This window comes from Cherax quadricarinatus, chromosome 45, assembly GCF_038502225.1.
Source record: "Cherax quadricarinatus isolate ZL_2023a chromosome 45, ASM3850222v1, whole genome shotgun sequence".
NCBI classification, from domain to species: domain Eukaryota; kingdom Metazoa; phylum Arthropoda; class Malacostraca; order Decapoda; family Parastacidae; genus Cherax; species Cherax quadricarinatus.
The window spans coordinates 31124120-31142700 of record NC_091336.1 but is presented as its reverse complement, the minus strand read 5'-3'; the positions used below and the strand labels follow the sequence as shown (position 1 = coordinate 31142700).

Here is an 18581-nt window from a genome sequence, read left to right as displayed (position 1 = left end):
GCCATGCGTGTCGTATGAGGCGACTAAAATGCCGGGAGCAATGGGCTAGTAACCCCTTCTCCTGTATACAATTACTAAAAAAGAGAAGAAGAAAAACTTTATAAAACTGGGTTGCTTAAATGTGCGTGGATGTAGTGCGGATGACAAGAAACAGATGATTGCTGATGTTATGAATGAAAAGAAGTTGGATGTCCTGGCCCTAAGCGAAACAAAGCTGAAGGGGGTAGGAGAGTTTCAGTGGGGGGAAATAAATGGGATTAAATCTGGAGTATCTGAGAGAGTTAGAGCAAAGGAAGGGGTAGCAGTAATGTTAAATGATCAGTTATGGAAGGAGAAAAGAGAATATGAATGTGTAAATTCAAGAATTATGTGGATTAAAGTAAAGGTTGGATGCGAGAAGTGGGTCATAATAAGCGTGTATGCACCTGGAGAAGAGAGGAATGCAGAGGAGAGAGAGAGATTTTGGGAGATGTTAAGTGAATGTATAGGAGCCTTTGAACCAAGTGAGAGAGTAATTGTGGTAGGGGACTTGAATGCTAAAGTAGGAGAAACTTTTAGAGAGGGTGTGGTAGGTAAGTTTGGGGTGCCAGGTGTAAATGATAATGGGAGCCCTTTGATTGAACTTTGTATAGAAAGGGGTTTAGTTATAGGTAATACATATTTTAAGAAAAAGAGGATAAATAAGTATACACGATATGATGTAGGGCGAAATGACAGTAGTTTGTTGGATTATGTATTGGTAGATAAAAGACTGTTGAGTAGACTTCAGGATGTACATGTTTATAGAGGGGCCACAGATATATCAGATCACTTTCTAGTTGTAGCTATACTGAGAGTAAAAGGTAGATGGGATACAAGGAGAATAGAAGCATCAGGGAAGAGAGAGGTGAAGGTTTATAAACTAAAAGAGGAGGCAGTTAGGGTAAGATATAAACAGCTATTGGAGGATAGATGGGCTAATGAGAGCATAGGCAATGGGGTCGAAGAGGTATGGGGTAGGTTTAAAAATGTAGTGTTAGAGTGTTCAGCAGAAGTTTGTGGTTACAGGAAAGTGGGTGCAGGAGGGAAGAGGAGCGATTGGTGGAATGATGATGTAAAGAGAGTAGTAAGGGAGAAAAAGTTAGCATATGAGAAGTTTTTACAAAGTAGAAGTGATGCAAGGAGGGAAGAGTATATGGAGAAAAAGAGAGAAGTTAAGAGAGTGGTGAAGCAATGTAAAAAGAGAGCAAATGAGAGAGTGGGTGAGATGTTATCAACAAATTTTGTTGAAAATAAGAAAAAGTTTTGGAGTGAGATTAACAAGTTAAGAAAGCCTAGAGAACAAATGGATTTGTCAGTTAAAAATAGGAGAGGAGAGTTATTAAATGGAGAGTTAGATGTATTGGGAAGATGGAAGGAATATTTTGAGGAATTGTTAAATGTTGATGAAGATAGGGAAGCTGTGATTTCGTGTATAGGGCAAGGAGGAATAACATCTTGTAGGACTGAGGAAGAGCCAGTTGTGAGTGTGGGGGAAGTTCGTGAGGCAGTAGGTAAAATGAAAGGGGGTAAGGCAGCCGGGATTGATGGGATAAAGATAGAAATGTTAAAAGCAGGTGGGGATATAGTTTTGGAGTGGTTGGTGCAATTATTTAATAAATGTATGGAAGAGGGTAAGGTACCTAGGGATTGGCAGAGAGCATGCATAGTTCCTTTGTATAAAGGCAAAGGGGATAAAAGAGAGTGCAAAAATTATAGGGGGATAAGTCTGTTGAGTGTACCTGGTAAAGTGTATGGTAGAGTTATAATTGAAAGAATTAAGAGTAAGACGGAGAATAGGATAGCAGATGAACAAGGAGGCTTTAGGAAAGGTAGGGGGTGTGTGGACCAGGTGTTTACAGTGAAACATATAAGTGAACAGTATTTAGATAAGGCTAAAGAGGTCTTTGTGGCATTTATGGATTTGGAAAAGGCGTATGACAGGGTGGATAGGGGGGCAATGTGGCAGATGTTGCAAGTGTATGGTGTAGGAGGTAGGTTACTGAAAGCAGTGAAGAGTTTTTACGAGGATAGTGAGGCTCAAGTTAGAGTATGTAGGAAAGAGGGAAATTTTTTCCCAGTAAAAGTAGGCCTTAGACAAGGATGTGTGATGTCACCGTGGTTGTTTAATATATTTATAGATGGGGTTGTAAGAGAAGTAAATGCGAGGGTTTTGGCAAGAGGCGTGGAGTTAAAAGATAAAGAATCACACACAAAGTGGGAGTTGTCACAGCTGCTCTTTGCTGATGACACTGTGCTCTTGGGAGATTCTGAAGAGAAGTTGCAGAGATTGGTGGATGAATTTGGTAGGGTGTGCAAAAGAAGAAAATTAAAGGTGAATACAGGAAAGAGTAAGGTTATGAGGATAACAAAAAGATTAGGTGATGAAAGATTGAATATCAGATTGGAGGGAGAGAGTATGGAGGAGGTGAACGTATTCAGATATTTGGGAGTGGACGTGTCAGCGGATGGGTCTATGAAAGATGAGGTGAATCATAGAATTGATGAGGGAAAAAGAGTGAGTGGTGCACTTAGGAGTCTGTGGAAACAAAGAACTTTGTCCTTGGAGGCAAAGAGGGGAATGTATGAGAGTATAGTTTTACCAACGCTCTTATATGGGTGTGAAGCGTGGGTGATGAATGTTGCAGCGAGGAGAAGGCTGGAGGCAGTGGAGATGTCATGTCTGAGGGCAATGTGTGGTGTGAAGATAATGCAGAGAATTCGTCGTTTGGAAGTGAGGAGGAGGTGCGGGATTACCAAAACTGTTGTCCAGAGGGCTGAGGAAGGGTTGTTGAGGTGGTTCGGACATGTAGAGAGAATGGAGCGAAACAGAATGACTTCAAGAGTGTATCAGTCTGTAGTGGAAGGAAGGCGGGGTAGGGGTCGGCCTAGGAAGGGTTGGAGGGAGGGGGTAAAGGAGGTTTTGTGTGCGAGGGGCTTGGACTTCCAGCAGGCATGCGTGAGCGTGTTTGATAGGAGTGAATGGAGACAAATGGTTTTTAATACTTGACGTGCTGTTGGAGTGTGAGCAAAGTAACATTTATGAAGGGATTCAGGGAAACCGGCAGGCCGGACTTGAGTCCTGGAGATGGGAAGTACAGTGCCTGCACTCTGAAGGAGGGGTGTTAATGTTGCAGTTTAAAAACTGTAGTGTAAAGCACCCTTCTGGCAAGACAGTGATGGAGTGAATGATGATGAAAGTTTTTCTTTTTCGGGCCACCCTGCCTTGGTGGGAATCAGCCGGTGTGATAATAAAAAAAAATATATATATATATATATATATATATATATATATATATTATATGCAAACAATCGCAGATGGGCGATCTTAGCTATGCAGGACAAGCCATGGGGGGGTGGAAATCTTTAGCTCAAGTACTTTCACACTTCTCAATGCGTCATCAGGAGCTGTGCAATTTTGCAAGGGAGCAACCAAAGCAGGGAGAGAGGTCTCATAATAGCGTAGGTGTCACCGTCCACGGTTACCCTTAGTGTGTGAAAGTCTAAAATTTATAAAATTACTTGATTTCATCATTGATTTCTCAGTCAAAAAAACATTTTATTAAAGAATTTTGCCACCATTAGACAAACTGGTAATGAGGAACTTATATTCTCGAGAGATTTAAAAAATTCTCTCCTATAATTAGTACAAAATTATATATATTAAAATGAAGACTGATTAGTAAAAGTTACCTTGTATAAGCTGAGACAGATCATCAACAGCTGACTTCATATCTGCAACAACATAAGAGAAAAAATATGAGATACTTTTTGCAATTATGATTATTGCAGTAACATATTGCAAATAAATCTAATAAAAAATAAACAGTTTAATTACGATTCATTTAATGTTATAGTGGGTCAACCACCAAGGAAATAAAGATGTGGAACTGTCATAGCTGTATCCCAGTACCATGATGGTACCTACCAAAGGAAAAAACAGGAAAAATGGGAGGATAAATCTTTAGGTTTCTAACCAATCGAACACAAAGAGCAATGGTAGAGTTGAGGCGGAGACTGGCAGAGTGTGCAGCTCTGTTCTACAAGGCACAGTACTCGCCCCCATCTTGTGCCTCATCCTCATATCAGACAATGACAGATGTAAACCACAGCACCGCGTCTTTGCAGACAATACAAGAATATGCACGAGGGCGTCATCCATTTTAGACATAGCAAATCTACGGTGTCCCGTAGCACAATTGCTAGTACTCTTAGCTCACACACTGAGGTCTTTGGTTCAGTCTCCGGTATGGGTGGAAACATTAGGACGTGTTCCTTTAAGACACCTGCTATCTATGTTCATTTATCAGTAAAATAGGTACCTGGGCGTTAGTTGACTGGTGTGGGTCGCATCCTGGGACAATACTAACCTAATATGCGGGAAATGCTCTGCATATCCAGGTAAACTCTATTTAATAACAAGTGGCTTTCTATGTAGTAGTATGTCATTGATGGCAGCTATGGTCTGTATACCTTGTACATGTACTTGTAAAAAATAAAGATTTGATTATTAATTTATTATTATTATTATATAAACTAAGTTTTCCATTGGACAACGGAAAACAGTATGACCTTCAGTGAGGACAAATTTTAGTTACTGTGTTATTAGAAACTTAAGGGAATAATAGCTAGAACGGTTCACGAAGTCGTATAACAAGAATGAAAGAAAATTAGAGAACGATTTTGGTTTGAATCCATGGCGAGTGAGTCTTAAAATTCATCACAATAAAGCTAAAACACTAACGTGAAGGACCTTGTAGTGATAACATCAGAGGTTCTCACCTTCAAGAATCACAACATCAGAGGATCTCATCTTCAAGAATCACAACATCAGAGGATCTCACCTTCAAGAATCACAACATCAGAGGACCTCACCTTCAAGAATCACAACATCAGAGGATCTCACCTTCATGAATCACAACAGAGGATCTCACCTTCATGAATCACAACATCAGAGGACCTCACCTTCAAGAATCACAACATCAGAGGTTCTCACTTCATGAATCACAACATCAGAGGTTCTCACCTTCATGAATCACAACATCAGAGGTTCTCACCTTCATGAATCACAACATCAGATGATCTCACCTTCAAGAATTACAACATCAGAGGACCTCACCTTCTAGAATCACAACATCAGATGATCTCAGTTTCAAGAATCACAACAACAGAGGATCTCACCTTCATGAATCACAACATCAGAGGTTCTCACTTTCAAGAATCACAACATCAGAGGGGTGTGGGGGTGGAGACTGGAAGCAGCGAGGTGGTGACCGTGTGGGTGTCGATGACCCATTGTGGGGGGGGATGTGTGGGGTGGCTGAGTGTGCAGTTGTTAGTGTGGGTGGCTACATGACCAGGTATGTGAGCCATGAGAGCATGGGTAAGGCGTGAGTGTGTGGGTTGTTTGCATCTGAAACTGAGGGTAAGATGTGGGAGTGAAGCCATGGAGGAGGGCAATATGTGGTCGTCAGGTAGTGGGGGGAGAGGTGGAGGTGTGGGCAGGGGTTCAGGGGTGATTGTATAGGTAGGATGCTTGGGTGGGGGGATTGTTGGTGGAGGTGCAGCGAGGGAGCGTGGCCACGGGAGAGGGGTTGGTGGACGTGCAGCGAAGGAGCGTGGCCACGGGAGAGGGGTTGGTGGAGGTGCAGCGAGGGAGCGTGGCCACGGGAGGGGGATGTTGGTGGAGGTGCCGCGAGGGAGCGTGGCCACGGGAGGGGGGAGGTTGGTGGAGGTGCAGCCAGGGAGCGTGGCCATGCGAGGGGGGATGTTGGTGGAGGTGCAGCCAGGGAGCGTGGCCACGGGAGGGGGGATGTTGGAGGTGCAGCCAGGGAGCATGGCCATGGGAGGGGGGATGTTGGTGGAGGTGCAGCCAGGGAGTGTGACCACGGGAGAGGGGGAGGTTGGTGTTCCTTGTGTGAAGGCTTACTCAGCCCTGTAACAGCTTCAGACAGTATTACCAAGGCTGGCTCCTCCTCAGGAAAATTAATGAATAGAAAAAGAAATGATAATTCACAAAGATAAACACTTTATTATTTATTAATGCAAAGATAAAACAGTGAAACATGAAGGTGTATCCTATTTGAAAGAAAAATGAAAATGAAATGAAAAAATGACATTTGAATTCAACGCTAATATGTACAGTTATACTGGAGTGTCTGGTTGAGGTTGACACCGTCTTGTAGAAATTGTAGCCATTGCTGATGTGGGGGGGGGGTCACAGGTGTTGGTGATAACTCAATGGCTAGTTCTTCACAGAGTCTATAGCCTTTAATAGTCCAGATGACAGGAAAGCAGGTTCTTTACCACTACAAAGATGAGGGGTTGTTGTCTGCTGTCGCCTACAGTTAATCAGGTAGGTAGATCCAAAAACTGACATCTCCGGACTTTTGCAAAAGTCCTTCTCCATCAACACTTTTCGTTGGTTGGCAGGTGACCCGATCTGTCATTCCAAGCTGGAAAGATAGACAGGTTACCCACTGCTTAAGAAATCACTCTCCATGATAAGTACAATACCTAAAAGACGTGGTGATAATCAAAACATCTAACATGGAGATCAAGGCTGAAAGAACTAAGTTTATTATTGATCAAAAGTGAAGCTTTCAACCAATAAGTCCACTAGAATAGGAGCAGAGGCTTTCACTTACAGTTGTGCTGGGAGCTGTGAGTGGAGTGATTACTGTTTGGCCGGAGCCCCACACGTCACCTTTCGGGGTGGGGAGAAACAGGGGGGAGGGGATAGTGGGAGCTAGACTGACCCTACCTTAACAAGCAGCCGGCAATCAAACTATCATCACCATATACTCGCTTGCTACTCCTATCTGTTGAACTTTTCCCTCACACTCCCCCATACCAGGACTTAAAGAAGAATAAGCGAGGAAAAAGTTCTAACTCGTGGAAGTCGCGTAAGGCACCAAATCTTCTACTGACTGTCACGACTTAACCAGTCAGAGAAATAATTGGATGAACCATTGATAAACACAATATGGAACTTGAAAGCTTGGAGTCCACCTCAAGAGGCGACTGTTGGATCCCTTAAAAGTTTCTAGGTATATCAAAGATTTGTGATCCGTCTCTAAAATGAATTCTTTTCCCAGTAAATAAAATTTGAGTTTGGAGATACCCCACACAAGGGCTAAACATTCCTTTTCTATGGCGGAGTATCTCGTTTCTGCAGGAAGGAAGTTTTAGATTTTAAAAATATACAGGAACTAGGAGTGTGTATTTTGTGCAGCAAGCACCTGACACCTATTGCAAGAATTATACTTCTTTGTAACCTGAGAGTACATGCTTGGCCAAAAATAAGTGTGCTTGAGTTTATGCCACGTTTACGATGAGCCAAGTGTTCGGTCAATGGCAAATCATGAGCCATTTGAAGAACAGTTCGAATCTTAATCTTTAGCCAGGTTAGTGCACTCCGTAACAATACTCTTCACAGAATGAGAAGATACTTCCAAACTTTGAAATGTAAGGCACAAATAATAGTTACTCAGTCTTTTCTAGTTTCTTTTTATTTAAAAGCTTAAATACTTCAGATATTCATAAATATCTATTAAATATCACTTTGTCAGAAACTTTAATTCACACAAGAAAACTCTTAAATAGAATGTACATCATAGACCCCCTCTGGAGACTGTCAATATGGTCACTACACTTGCTAATGATCAGAGGAATATTACTGCTTCCTCTATAATGACATTATTTGTACGTGAGTATATACATTGAGAATGGACACCTTCACTGAGTAACTCCCTGGCATAAGGAATATATCACTTAAAGTTCTAAACTTGACACAGGCCGTCACATCGTAAACTGAAGGTAACAGTGTATAACTGTCCGCAGACTTCACTTCTGAATAAGTGAGAATAAGGTGGAGTACTGGAGGGGTAGCTCAGTCAATGCACACTGAGTCGGCAGGGAGAACGAACTGAATTAACACAGTTAATCCCTACATGACATCAACTCGCCAAAGGGGAGAGAGAATAGGAGGCTAAACTACCCTCCAAGGACATACCTTGTTTCAACTCTTAGCCAACTGTTACCTACCTACCCAAAACATTACTCAAAATGCATAAATATGTATATATATATATATATATATATATATATATATATATATATATATATATATATATATATATATATATATATATATATATATATATATATATATATATATATATATATATATATATATATATATATATATATATATATGTATATATATATATATATATATATATATATATATATATATATATATATATATACATCATACCCGGGTATATTCCTAAATCAGATAATATTATAAGCTAGTGGAATCGTTAATTTAGCTAATATTAAAGAAACCCCGAGTATAATATTAAGTGGATAATACATACAAATTAATCTCATTATGACCTTGGTCATAACAACATGGTTTAGGAACAACAAGGAGAGAATAATCTATCCCTGAAGAATGAGATTTAAATAATTTATATAAGATACCATTAATATATTAAAACTTATGAGATACATATCTCCCATGGATAACTTTCTTGTTAAAAGCTTGATTATGACAATCTCAAAGTAAAGGGCAATTGCACTGTAAATTGACAGTCATCCTTGGACATAAAATCTGGGAAAATAAAAGGACTTACGGTGGGAGGAGAGGAGGTAGGAGAAGCCGGGGTTATGGTCTGAGTCCTAGTCAAGACATTGAGAGTGCCGGAGGCAATACCCTTACTTTCACCTGACGAGTGGACAGGTGATCCTGCTACCTCACTCTCGAGAGCAGTATCATCTGTTTCCACCCCCAAATGAACAGTACGAGACAATGCAGCTTCCAGTGTGGAATTGTTAAGGGGCTTATTTAACTTGCAAGGAAGAGGAGCTGGAAAACTTAGATCCACGGGTGGTGACGAAAGATCCGCCTCGGAAGGAAGAACCGCACCTTTAATGTTACCCACTATTATAGAACAAGTAATTGGGGCTAGTACCGCATTAGTCCAGCCGGTGAACCACTTAGTTTTCAAGTAACAACCTATTGTAGGGAAAGTATTTTCACGACCCAAGTAATCTGAAAGAATAGAGGACACACGAGAGATTTTAACGTAAGGGAACAGTTTGTCCGAAATTACCATGCATATACATCCAGTGTCACGTAATATGTCTGAGACTTTTATACCATTAACTGTTCCTGAACAGAAGGGTGCTTGGTCATTACCTTCAACAAAACATCTACCAACTTTCTCTATTTTCTTGGAAGGATAACCTGGATGTTTATGTCCGATACCACCACACCGATGACATGTTGGTATAATAGCTGGTGACTGTTTCTACTGTAGGCTTCTTAATCTTTGGTTCAGGTGAACCATTGCCCTTAAGGCTCGATCCCTTTAGGTCTTTATAGGAATTGTGAGCCTCAGCATACAAGTCAGCGGCCTCAGCAACTTCCTCAACTTTAATCAGGTTATGTTCTCTAATGAATGTTCATATCTGGTGGGGAAGAGCTGTCAGGAACTGGTCAGCAACCATGAAGTCTCTAAGAGATTCATAACTGTGATCAATTCCTGAGCTCCCTATCCAAAAGTCGAACAAACAAAAGAGTGCTACCTGTAACTGCTGAAAGTTCTGGCCAGGCTGTAAGGTGGCATATCTGAAATCTTCCCTATAAGAATTTGTGGGTTTTTTTTGATATGCTTTAAGGATTGCCTTCTTCAGTAGGTTATAATTACATATGATATCCTGCGACAAAGTTGCATAGATATTCAAGGCTGTACCAGAAAATAACATTCCTAACCTGGTAGCCCAGGTGTCAGCAGGCCATTCACAGAGGGTAGCGGTATTTTCAAACCTGATAATGTATGAAGTTATGTCTCCCCCCTCTGTGAAGGGAGGTAAATTAGGTGTTGGAATATGTGCACTGACTGCACGTTGTTCAATTACTCCTTCCTCTAATTGTTGTTGTGTAAAAGTTAACTTTTTATTCTCTAATTCAAGGCGAGTGATTGTCTGCATCGCTATTGGGCCGTGCAGACCCCCTTGCCTGACGCTCCTCAGTAACCTGACAGCTGTGGTACGAGGAGGTGTTGTGCATTCGCTGCCTGGATGAGGTAGAGTGCGGACGTGCTTTGCACCCCTCTACTGTTTCCCAGACGAGCTAATCAGTCAACGACATGGCGCCAGGTGTGCGCAGGAGAGTGAATACTGTGGGCATTGAACTTATTAGTGGGGCTTTAACACCTACGTCAGTCGATGTGTTATTGCCCAAAATTATACGAGAGACATATGGCATCAGAGACGAGGATTTATATGGAGTGGCACTGAACGGTGTATATAGAATTTTCGTGAAAGTGCTAACTGCTCAAGTATACGAGGCTTTGGTTGATCGTTACCAAGATGTCAGCATTACTGTAACACCGGCAGTGAGGGTCAAGTTGATTGATGTATCACGACATTATTCGTGGGTTAAGCTCCGCAACGTGCCTTTTGAGGCTGATGAGGTAGATATTCGAAATGTTTTCGAACGTTATGGAACTGTACATCTGGCCCAACCTGGCAAATGGGTAAAAGGTGCTTACACAGGATTTCCTGAGGGTTCTTTTAATCTCAAGATGACGCTTAGGCATCCTATACCCTCGTATGTATATCTCGAAGAGTTTAGAACCCAGGTAATGGTAGCGTATGCGGGGCAGAGACGTACGTGCCGACTGTGTGGCGAATTTGACCATATGGCGGCAGACTGTGGCAAGCGGAGTATGGCTCCTGGGCCGGCAAGGGGCGGAGCACCTGCGCATGAGCACCCGATGCCTAAGGAAGAACGGGGGCAAGGAGGAGGGCGTGGTCGCATGTGGAGTGAAGAGGTAGTGGCTCCTCCAGTGGAATCGGAAGAAGTGGTGATCCATGAATCACCTGGCCCATCAACAGTGGCTCCTGGGCCGGCAAGGGGCGGAGCACCTGCGCATGAGCACCCAATGCCTAAAGAAGAACGGGTGCAAGGAGGAGGGCGTGGTCGCATGTGGAGTGAAGTGGTGGTGGCTCCTCCTGGGGAATCGGAAGAAGTGGTGATCCATGAATCACCTGGCCCATCAACAGTACAGTTGTCAAGTGAGGAGGTACAGGAGGGCGCAGCAGTGAAGGCTATTGAGGAGGAGTTGGAGACGGTGATACAGGCTATGTTACAGTCTACGGAGGTGGAGAGTTACAGCGAACAAGACCCTGGGATCAGGGCAGAAGGTGTGTGTGGGGAAGGGGAGGATCAGGTGGCACCTGTTGTGGACAGTGCGAGTGCCATGGAGGGGCATGGAGGCGGATTAAGGGTGGTAGAGGTGGAAGTCCATTGTGCTGGCTCCCAGGACTCAGATATGGAAACTGAGGGAGCTACAAGGAAAAGGGCAGCAGCGTCAGATTCGGACGATGTTCTGACACCGGCGCAAAGGCCGGGGAAAAAGACATGGGGTTATGGTACCCAGAGTGACTCTGCGAGAGGGCCACAACAGAAGGGGGGGGATGGTTGGGAAGGAGGGGGGAATCTGTGGCAAAGGCACAGTCCAGGGAAACGGTCTGAAAGGGAAGAATCTTGACATGAGGCGGGGAAGGAAACCTTAAACTGGCCTCAGGTGTGTAACAATAAATATTAATGGTCTGTGTGATGGTGTTAAACGGGAGTGCTTCAGGATGTTTTTGAATAGGTATAAGGTTGACGTAGCTTTTGTGCAGGAGCACAATTTTAAGCTTGGTCGTGAATTAGTGGTGCCTGGGTATCAGGCTTATGTGTTGCCGTCTGAGCGTTTAAAAGGAGGAGTGGGTGTGTTGATCAGGGAGGCGGGCCCGTTTGTATTGCATAGGAAAGAGGGGGGGGAGGGGGGAGAGTATTACGTGTGGAAGGATGGTGGATGGGAGAGAGAGTGGCGTTTGTGTGTGTGTATGCCCCAGCAGAAAGTGACGTGAAAGTGAAGATGGATTTTGTGCGGGAGGAGCTCGTGTATTACCTACGCACGTTACCGTCTGTCGCGATTGTGGGGGGGGATTGGAATTGTGTAATTAAGAAGACAGACGTGGAACCCAGAGGAGTGGGATATTTTTCCTCAGTCTTGGGGGGCCTGCTTAGAGATCTTCAGTTACGTGATGCTTTCGGGGGAGGTCTGTGGGAGGTGGAACATACGTTTATAAGAAGGGGATATGCGGCTCGTTTGGACAGGTTATATTTATCTCGGAGGGTTTTGGTAGAGTCTTTTAAAACTATAGAGATGGTGTCTTCCGATCATAGGGCGGTATTAGTGGAGGTGGGATGGGATGCTTTGGCTCGTAGGCAGGGAAGTTATTGGAAACTGAACACGATGGTTTTGGGGGATAGGGAGGGAGTGGAAGCGTTTGCAATATTTTGGGAACAGCTCTGTGCCGACAGAAGAACTGAGGAAGACGTGGTAGGATGGTGGGATAGTGTGGCTAAGTTACGAATACGTCATTTTTATGTGAGGGAGGGCAAACGCATTAATCAATTGCGGTATGGTTTGTCAAATTACTTAGAATCTAGATTACGGAATTGTTACGAGGGGGGGGCGGTGGCCGGGGTGTACCCGGTGGAGGATATACACATGTTGAAGGACAGAATACGGGATTTGCAAGAAGAACGTTTTGCAGCTGTACGGGTACAGGCGGGGTTAGACAAAGTACTCTGGGGCGACAAGCCATCAGCTTGTGTGCTGCGAGGACAGAAGGTACGACAGCGAACGACTACAATACCGGGTTTGCAAGTCATGTCTTCTGTGGGGGGTTTTAGAGAGGGTCAGGTATTAAGGGGCACCAAGGGGATGAGTGCATATGCAGATAGATGGTTTGAGGAATACGGGAAAAGTAGTGGGGTGGATGGTGAGGTTCTTGGGAAGGTATGTGAGTATGTGCCGTGCAAACTGGGGAGGAGTGATCGGGAGGCACTGGGTGGGGTCATTGAGGAGGGGGAAATATGGAGAGCCCTTATGGACATGAGGAAGGGTAAGGCACCCGGGATCGATGGTTTACCTAGCGAATTTTATGTACAGCACTGGGGTCTGCTTAGGGGTTTCCTAGTAAGGTTAATGAATGCCATGAAAGACGGAGGTAAGATGGGAGAATCTCAGGCAACGGCGGTGGTGGTGTTGGTCCCAAAGGGTAAACAGCAGAGTACCCTTCGGGATTATCGAGCCATTTCATTGCTTTGTGCTGATTATAAATTATTTGCGAAAATTCTTGGGAATCGGCTTAAATGTGTTGTGGGGAGGGTCGTGTTTGAGTCTCAGTTTGGTTTACCTGGTAGGTCAATGAGCGTGGGCCACGGGATTATCAAGGGGTTCCTGGAGGACATGGAAAGGGAAAGAGGAGCGTTGGTGGCGTTGGATTGGCAAGGGGCTTATGATAGGGTGGAAAGAAAGGCTTTGAGGGATATTCTCCTACGACAGGGGTTTGGCGAAGAAATAGTGGGGTGGGTGGATATGTTGTACTCAAACGCGAAGGTAAGGGTGCAAATCAATGGGTGTGTGGGGGGGGGGAGTCAACATGGAGCGGGGTCTTCGGCAGGGATGTCCTTTATCACAAATATTGTTTGCATGTGTTCAGGATCCCTTTTATAGGATGGTGGAGGATCGTCTAAGGACGGGGGGGAGGGATGGTGAGCTGAAGCCGTGGCCTGGTTTGGTGGGCTATGTTGATGATACCACTATTTTGGCAAGTGAGGAGACACGGTTAGGACTTTTGGGGCAAGTTGTACACACTTTTGGGAGAGCTACTGGGATGAAGGTAAATCTGGCAAAGTCAATGATCATGGGGCTGGGAGAGTGGACAGAGAGATTAGATTGGGGATGTGATGTTGTGCAGCGGAGGACCGGGAGTCTGAAAATCTGCGGTGTCATGTATGAGGCTGACCTGAGTGCTGCAAGGGTTAGCAATTCGAATAGGATGGTGGAACAGGTGCAGCGACGGTTGGGAATGCTGCGACCTCACCATTTAACCCTTAGGCAGCGTGTAATTGTCATCAATGTATTACTATATAGTAAAGTCTGGTTTGTTTCGGCTGTGATGCCGTTAACAGGAACGGCGATCACGAGTATTCTTAGAATGGTGTTCAAATTTTTGTGGGGTTCAGGGTGCAACTGGTTGCGAAGGGAGGTAGTAACATTGCCGGTATGTAGGGGAGGGTTGGGTTTGTTGGACTTGAGAAAGCGCGTGAAATGTGTGTTTATTAAGAGGGAAGTGATGAGTGCAGGTGGATGGAGGGAGGGTCAGCTAGATAAGGTACATGCTCACCTGAGGAAATGGTATGGAGGGGCGGAAATGAAGGAATGCGAGACAGTGTTACGCGCCTTAATGTTAGCCAGGGAACCAGGAAAAGTAAAGGTGGGAACTTTGTGTAAATTGTTAGAGAGACATGTAGTGGCGCCGGTTGAAGGGATCTACCCCATGTATGCATGGGATGTAATATGGCGAAGATTTAGTAAATTAAGGATAAGACCTAGGGCGCGTGAGGTTATGTACCGTTTCCTGCATGGGATTTTGCCAACGGGAGCGATGCTCCGAGATAGGAGGGTTATTGAGGGTGGGGGGTGTGGCAGATGTGGAGGGGAAGAGACTGCGTATCATGTCGTCTATTTTTGTGAAGGTTTGGAGTGCATCAGGGTATGGATGCGTAAGGTAGTGGTGAGGGTGGGGGGTCAAGGTGTGGCGGTATTGCGAGCGTTGAGTCTTGATATGAGTGGTGTGGAGGGGAGTGTGGTAAGAGGTTTAGCATATGTCATCGTGGACTACATATATGTTTTATGGGGTATGAGGGGGAAGGTGGGTGGGGATGTGCTGAGAAGGACTTTGGCGGCGACGTTTTATCGAACTTTGTGTCGCAACAGAGACATTTTTGGGAAAAGGTGGGAAGAGTATTTTTCTGAGGGTTATAGAGGACTAACAATAGGGAATTTATTGGCGTTATAAGGGGCTTTAACTGCCGGGGTGAGTGGGTTGGTAAAAGGGGGGGGGGGTTCAGGGGATTTCAACGGGCTCACAGCCTTGGGAATGCAGTGATGTGGTTGGGTGTGATTGGACGTACTAGTGTGTGACCAGATGAGAGGTTGTGCAAGATAAGTTTTGCTTAGTTCCCTTGATGGGGAAGGTGTAAGGAGCAGATTAAATATATAACGTGTATTAATGTATAACCTATAAATTATATAACATGTATATTTCTTTGGTAGCGTATTATGTTCCACTTGCACTGGTATTGCAATTGAATTTGAATTTTCTTGAGAGGGTTTTCCTTTCACTATTTCCTTGAAGCACTGAGTTATTTTTGTTTTTATTGTAACGTGGTCCAGCATCAGTTTTGGTAGTAATTACCTATTATTATTGTTCTTATTTAAGGTATTGTAATTTTGGTAGTCCTGTACCATTCATGGTTGTAAATAATGTTTCCTCAAGTGACATGTGTCATAATAATCCTAAATTGAGGATAATTAATGTCATGATTATTCAGGTTGGTGATAGGGTTAGTTTTCAATGTGTGTGTGAGTGGGGGGGGGGAGGGATGATGGGTCACCTGTGTTGCAGCACAGGTTTCTTAATAAGGCATATTGTAGGTCTGGTGTATTTGTTGCGAGTGGTATTATGGGTGATTGTCATTAAGCTTGGAGCATTATTGTGTTGAGGTTGTAATTTTAGGAGTTTTATTAATAGCCATTTTGTGGCCTTTGTTATTATAACTTTATTCCTTCTTAAATTGTGATATGTTATAAAAACTTGTATATAGTAGACTGTCAGATGTTGCCTGGATTGTTTTGTGTTTATATATTGTTTTACTGATGTTGTCCTTGATCATTTTTTTTATATATGTACCTATTAATATTTTTACATGAAGTTTTAAATAAAATTTAAAAAAAAAAAAAAAAAAAAATTCAAGGCGAGATATTTCACGATCTTTCTGTCTCTCTCGCAGTTCATTCTCTCTAGCTTTTTCCTCAACTTCTCTATCTTTTACTTTTTCCTCAAATTCTCTTAACCTAACTTGTTCCTCACGTACTTTAGCTCCCTCCTCACGATCAAGTCTATCACGCTCCTTTTTGTCTTCTCTCTCTCTTTCTAACTGTCTATCTTGATTTCACCTTTCAATTTTCTCTCTCTCCTTTTTCTCCTCTCTTTCAAGGTTCTCTCACTCCTTTCTTTCTCTTTCTTGGATCTTAGCGCTAATGAAAGCTTCTAAATTCTTCCCCGTTATTCCTAACTTACTCCCAGTGTTCATCCAAAACTGGTATTCCTCCATACTTGCAAGAATAATTTAAACTACCAGGGGGAAATAAAATGGATATATCAAAGAAAACGGAGGGTTCAATTCCTGCTCCGCTCAAACTGTAAATAAATCGGAGGGTTCGATCCCTGCTTCGATTAAACAGTATGTGTGAATGAAAATGGAGGGTTCTATGCCGGCTCCGAGCAAACAGTAAGTAGAAAGGGGTCCCTTGACCATTCAATCTTCTCACCAACAAATCAAGAGTGCCCTACGACAGTTCCCTTGATATAATAAAGAGCTCAATGAAACAACTTGTCACTGGAAAATCTCGGGTTCCTAGAGTCTGTTCCTCCAAATCGTTTCAAGCTCAAAAAATAAAGGTGACAGAATTAAGTAGTACATCCTGCCTTGGCTTGACTTACAATAAATTGCACCTGGGGGTGCAGCCAGAGAGCGTGGCCAAGGGAGGGGGAAGGTTGGTGGGGGTGCACCCAGGGAGCATGGCAATGGGAGGGGGAGGTTGGTGGGGGTGCAGCCAGTGAGCGTGGCCATGGGAGGGGGTAGGTTGGTGGGGGTGCAGCCAGAGAGCATGGGTGTGAGATGGGGGAGGCTGGTGGGGGTGCAGCCAGGGAGCATGACCATGGGAGGGGGGAGGCTGGTGAGGGTGCAGCCAAGGAGCGTGGCCATGGGAGGGGGGAGCATGGTGGGGGTGCAGCCATGGAGCGTGGCCACAGGAGGGAGAGGTTGGTAGGGGTGCAGCCAGGGAGCATGGCCACGAATAGGGGAGGTTGGTGGGGGTGCAGCCAGGGAGTTGACCACAGGAGGGGGCAGGTTGGTGGAGGTGAAGCCAGGGAACGAGGCCACGGGAGGGGGGACGCTGGTAGGGGTGCAGCCAGGGAGCGTGGCCACGGGAGGGGGGAGGCTGGTGGGGGTGCAGCCAGAGAGCATGGCCACAAAAGGGAGGAGATTTGTGTACGCTGGGAGGCAGTTGAACAGTCTCGGGCCCCTGACACGGGTGCAGCCAGGGAGCGTGGCAATGGGAGGGGGAGGTTGGTGGGGGTGCAGCGAGGGAGCATGGCCACAAGGGGGGGAGGTTGGTGGGGGTTCAGCCAGGGAGCGTGGCCATGGGAGGGGGAGGTTGGTAGGGGCGCAGCCAGGGAGCATGGCCACGGGAAGGGGGAGATTGGAGGGGGTGCAGCCAGAGAGCATGGCCACGGAAAAGCGGGAAGTTGGTGGGGGTGCAGTTAGGGAGCGTTGCCATGGGAGGGGGAGGTTGGTAGGAGGTTGGGGTACAGCCAGGAAGCATGGCCACGAGAGGTGGGAGGTTGGTGGGGTGCAGCCAGGGAGCATGGCCATGGGATGGGGGAGGTTGGTAGGGGTGCAGCCAGGGAGCATGGCCACAGGAGGTGGGAGTCTCCTGGGGGTGCAGCCAGGGAGCATGGCCATGGGAGGGGTGATGTTGCTGGGGGTGCAGCCAGGGAGCATGGCCACGGGATGGAGGAGGTTCGTGGGGGTGCAGCCAGGGAGCGTGGCAACGAGAGGGGGAGGTTGGTAGGAGTGCAGCCAGGAAGCGTGGCCACGTGAGGGGGGAGGTTGGTGGGGTGCAGCCAGGGAGCATGGCCATGGGAGGGGAAGGTAGGTAGGGGTGCAGCCAGGGAGCATGGCCACAGGAGTGGTGAGTCTGGTGGGGATACAGCCAGGGAATGTGGCCACGGGAGGGGTGATGTTGGTGGGGGTGCAGCCAGGGAGCATGGCCATGCGAGGGGGGAGGTTGGTGGGGGTGCAGCCAGGGTGCGTGGCCACTGGAGGGGATGTTGGTCAGGGAGCAGCCAGGGAGCATGGCTGTTATATCTTTGAAATTGGTCATCCTGTGTTATTTAACTATTATAAGAGAATGTGTTCATCACTTAATATTATAGCGCGAAAGTCCCCGTTTATAGCTAAAATAGAGACTTTCGGCGTTATATTATTATCTGTTAATATATGAAAAATACCATGGTATTATCGCTATTATCGTTATTATCACTATTATTGTTATTATCACTATTATTTTACTATTATGGTTAGGTAGGATTTCTTGTGTATATAGAGTTTAAGTCTCGGAACCATCCGGTGAATTGTTCAGTTGTTTATGTCCGGCTGGCTGACGTGGCTCAGCTGATCCAACCTGACGACACGTCAACAGACTGGCAAGTAGTCAATCTGCTCCCAGCTCTAGCCCTGACAACTGATCGTATATCGGCTCTTACGGTGTACAGTTGAATGGTTTTGAGAATTGGACTCTAGAGCTGACTCACTTTGTTCCTCATTACTCTGAAAGATTCTTTTGATATTTATATTC

At 45.1% G+C, this 18581-nt stretch overlaps 1 protein-coding gene across 2 annotated transcripts in view; it reads right to left on the bottom strand.

Annotated features, from left to right (window-relative positions):
* Positions 1-18581, bottom strand: part of LOC128694952 (fibrinogen-like protein 1) — a 106621-nt gene that overhangs the window by 62120 nt on the left and 25920 nt on the right. For both annotated transcript variants that reach the window (XM_070094396.1, XM_070094397.1), the window contains exon 2: positions 3712-3753. In XM_070094396.1, the coding sequence (XP_069950497.1) occupies positions 3712-3753 (42 nt within the window). The remainder of the gene's footprint in view (positions 1-3711; positions 3754-18581) is intronic.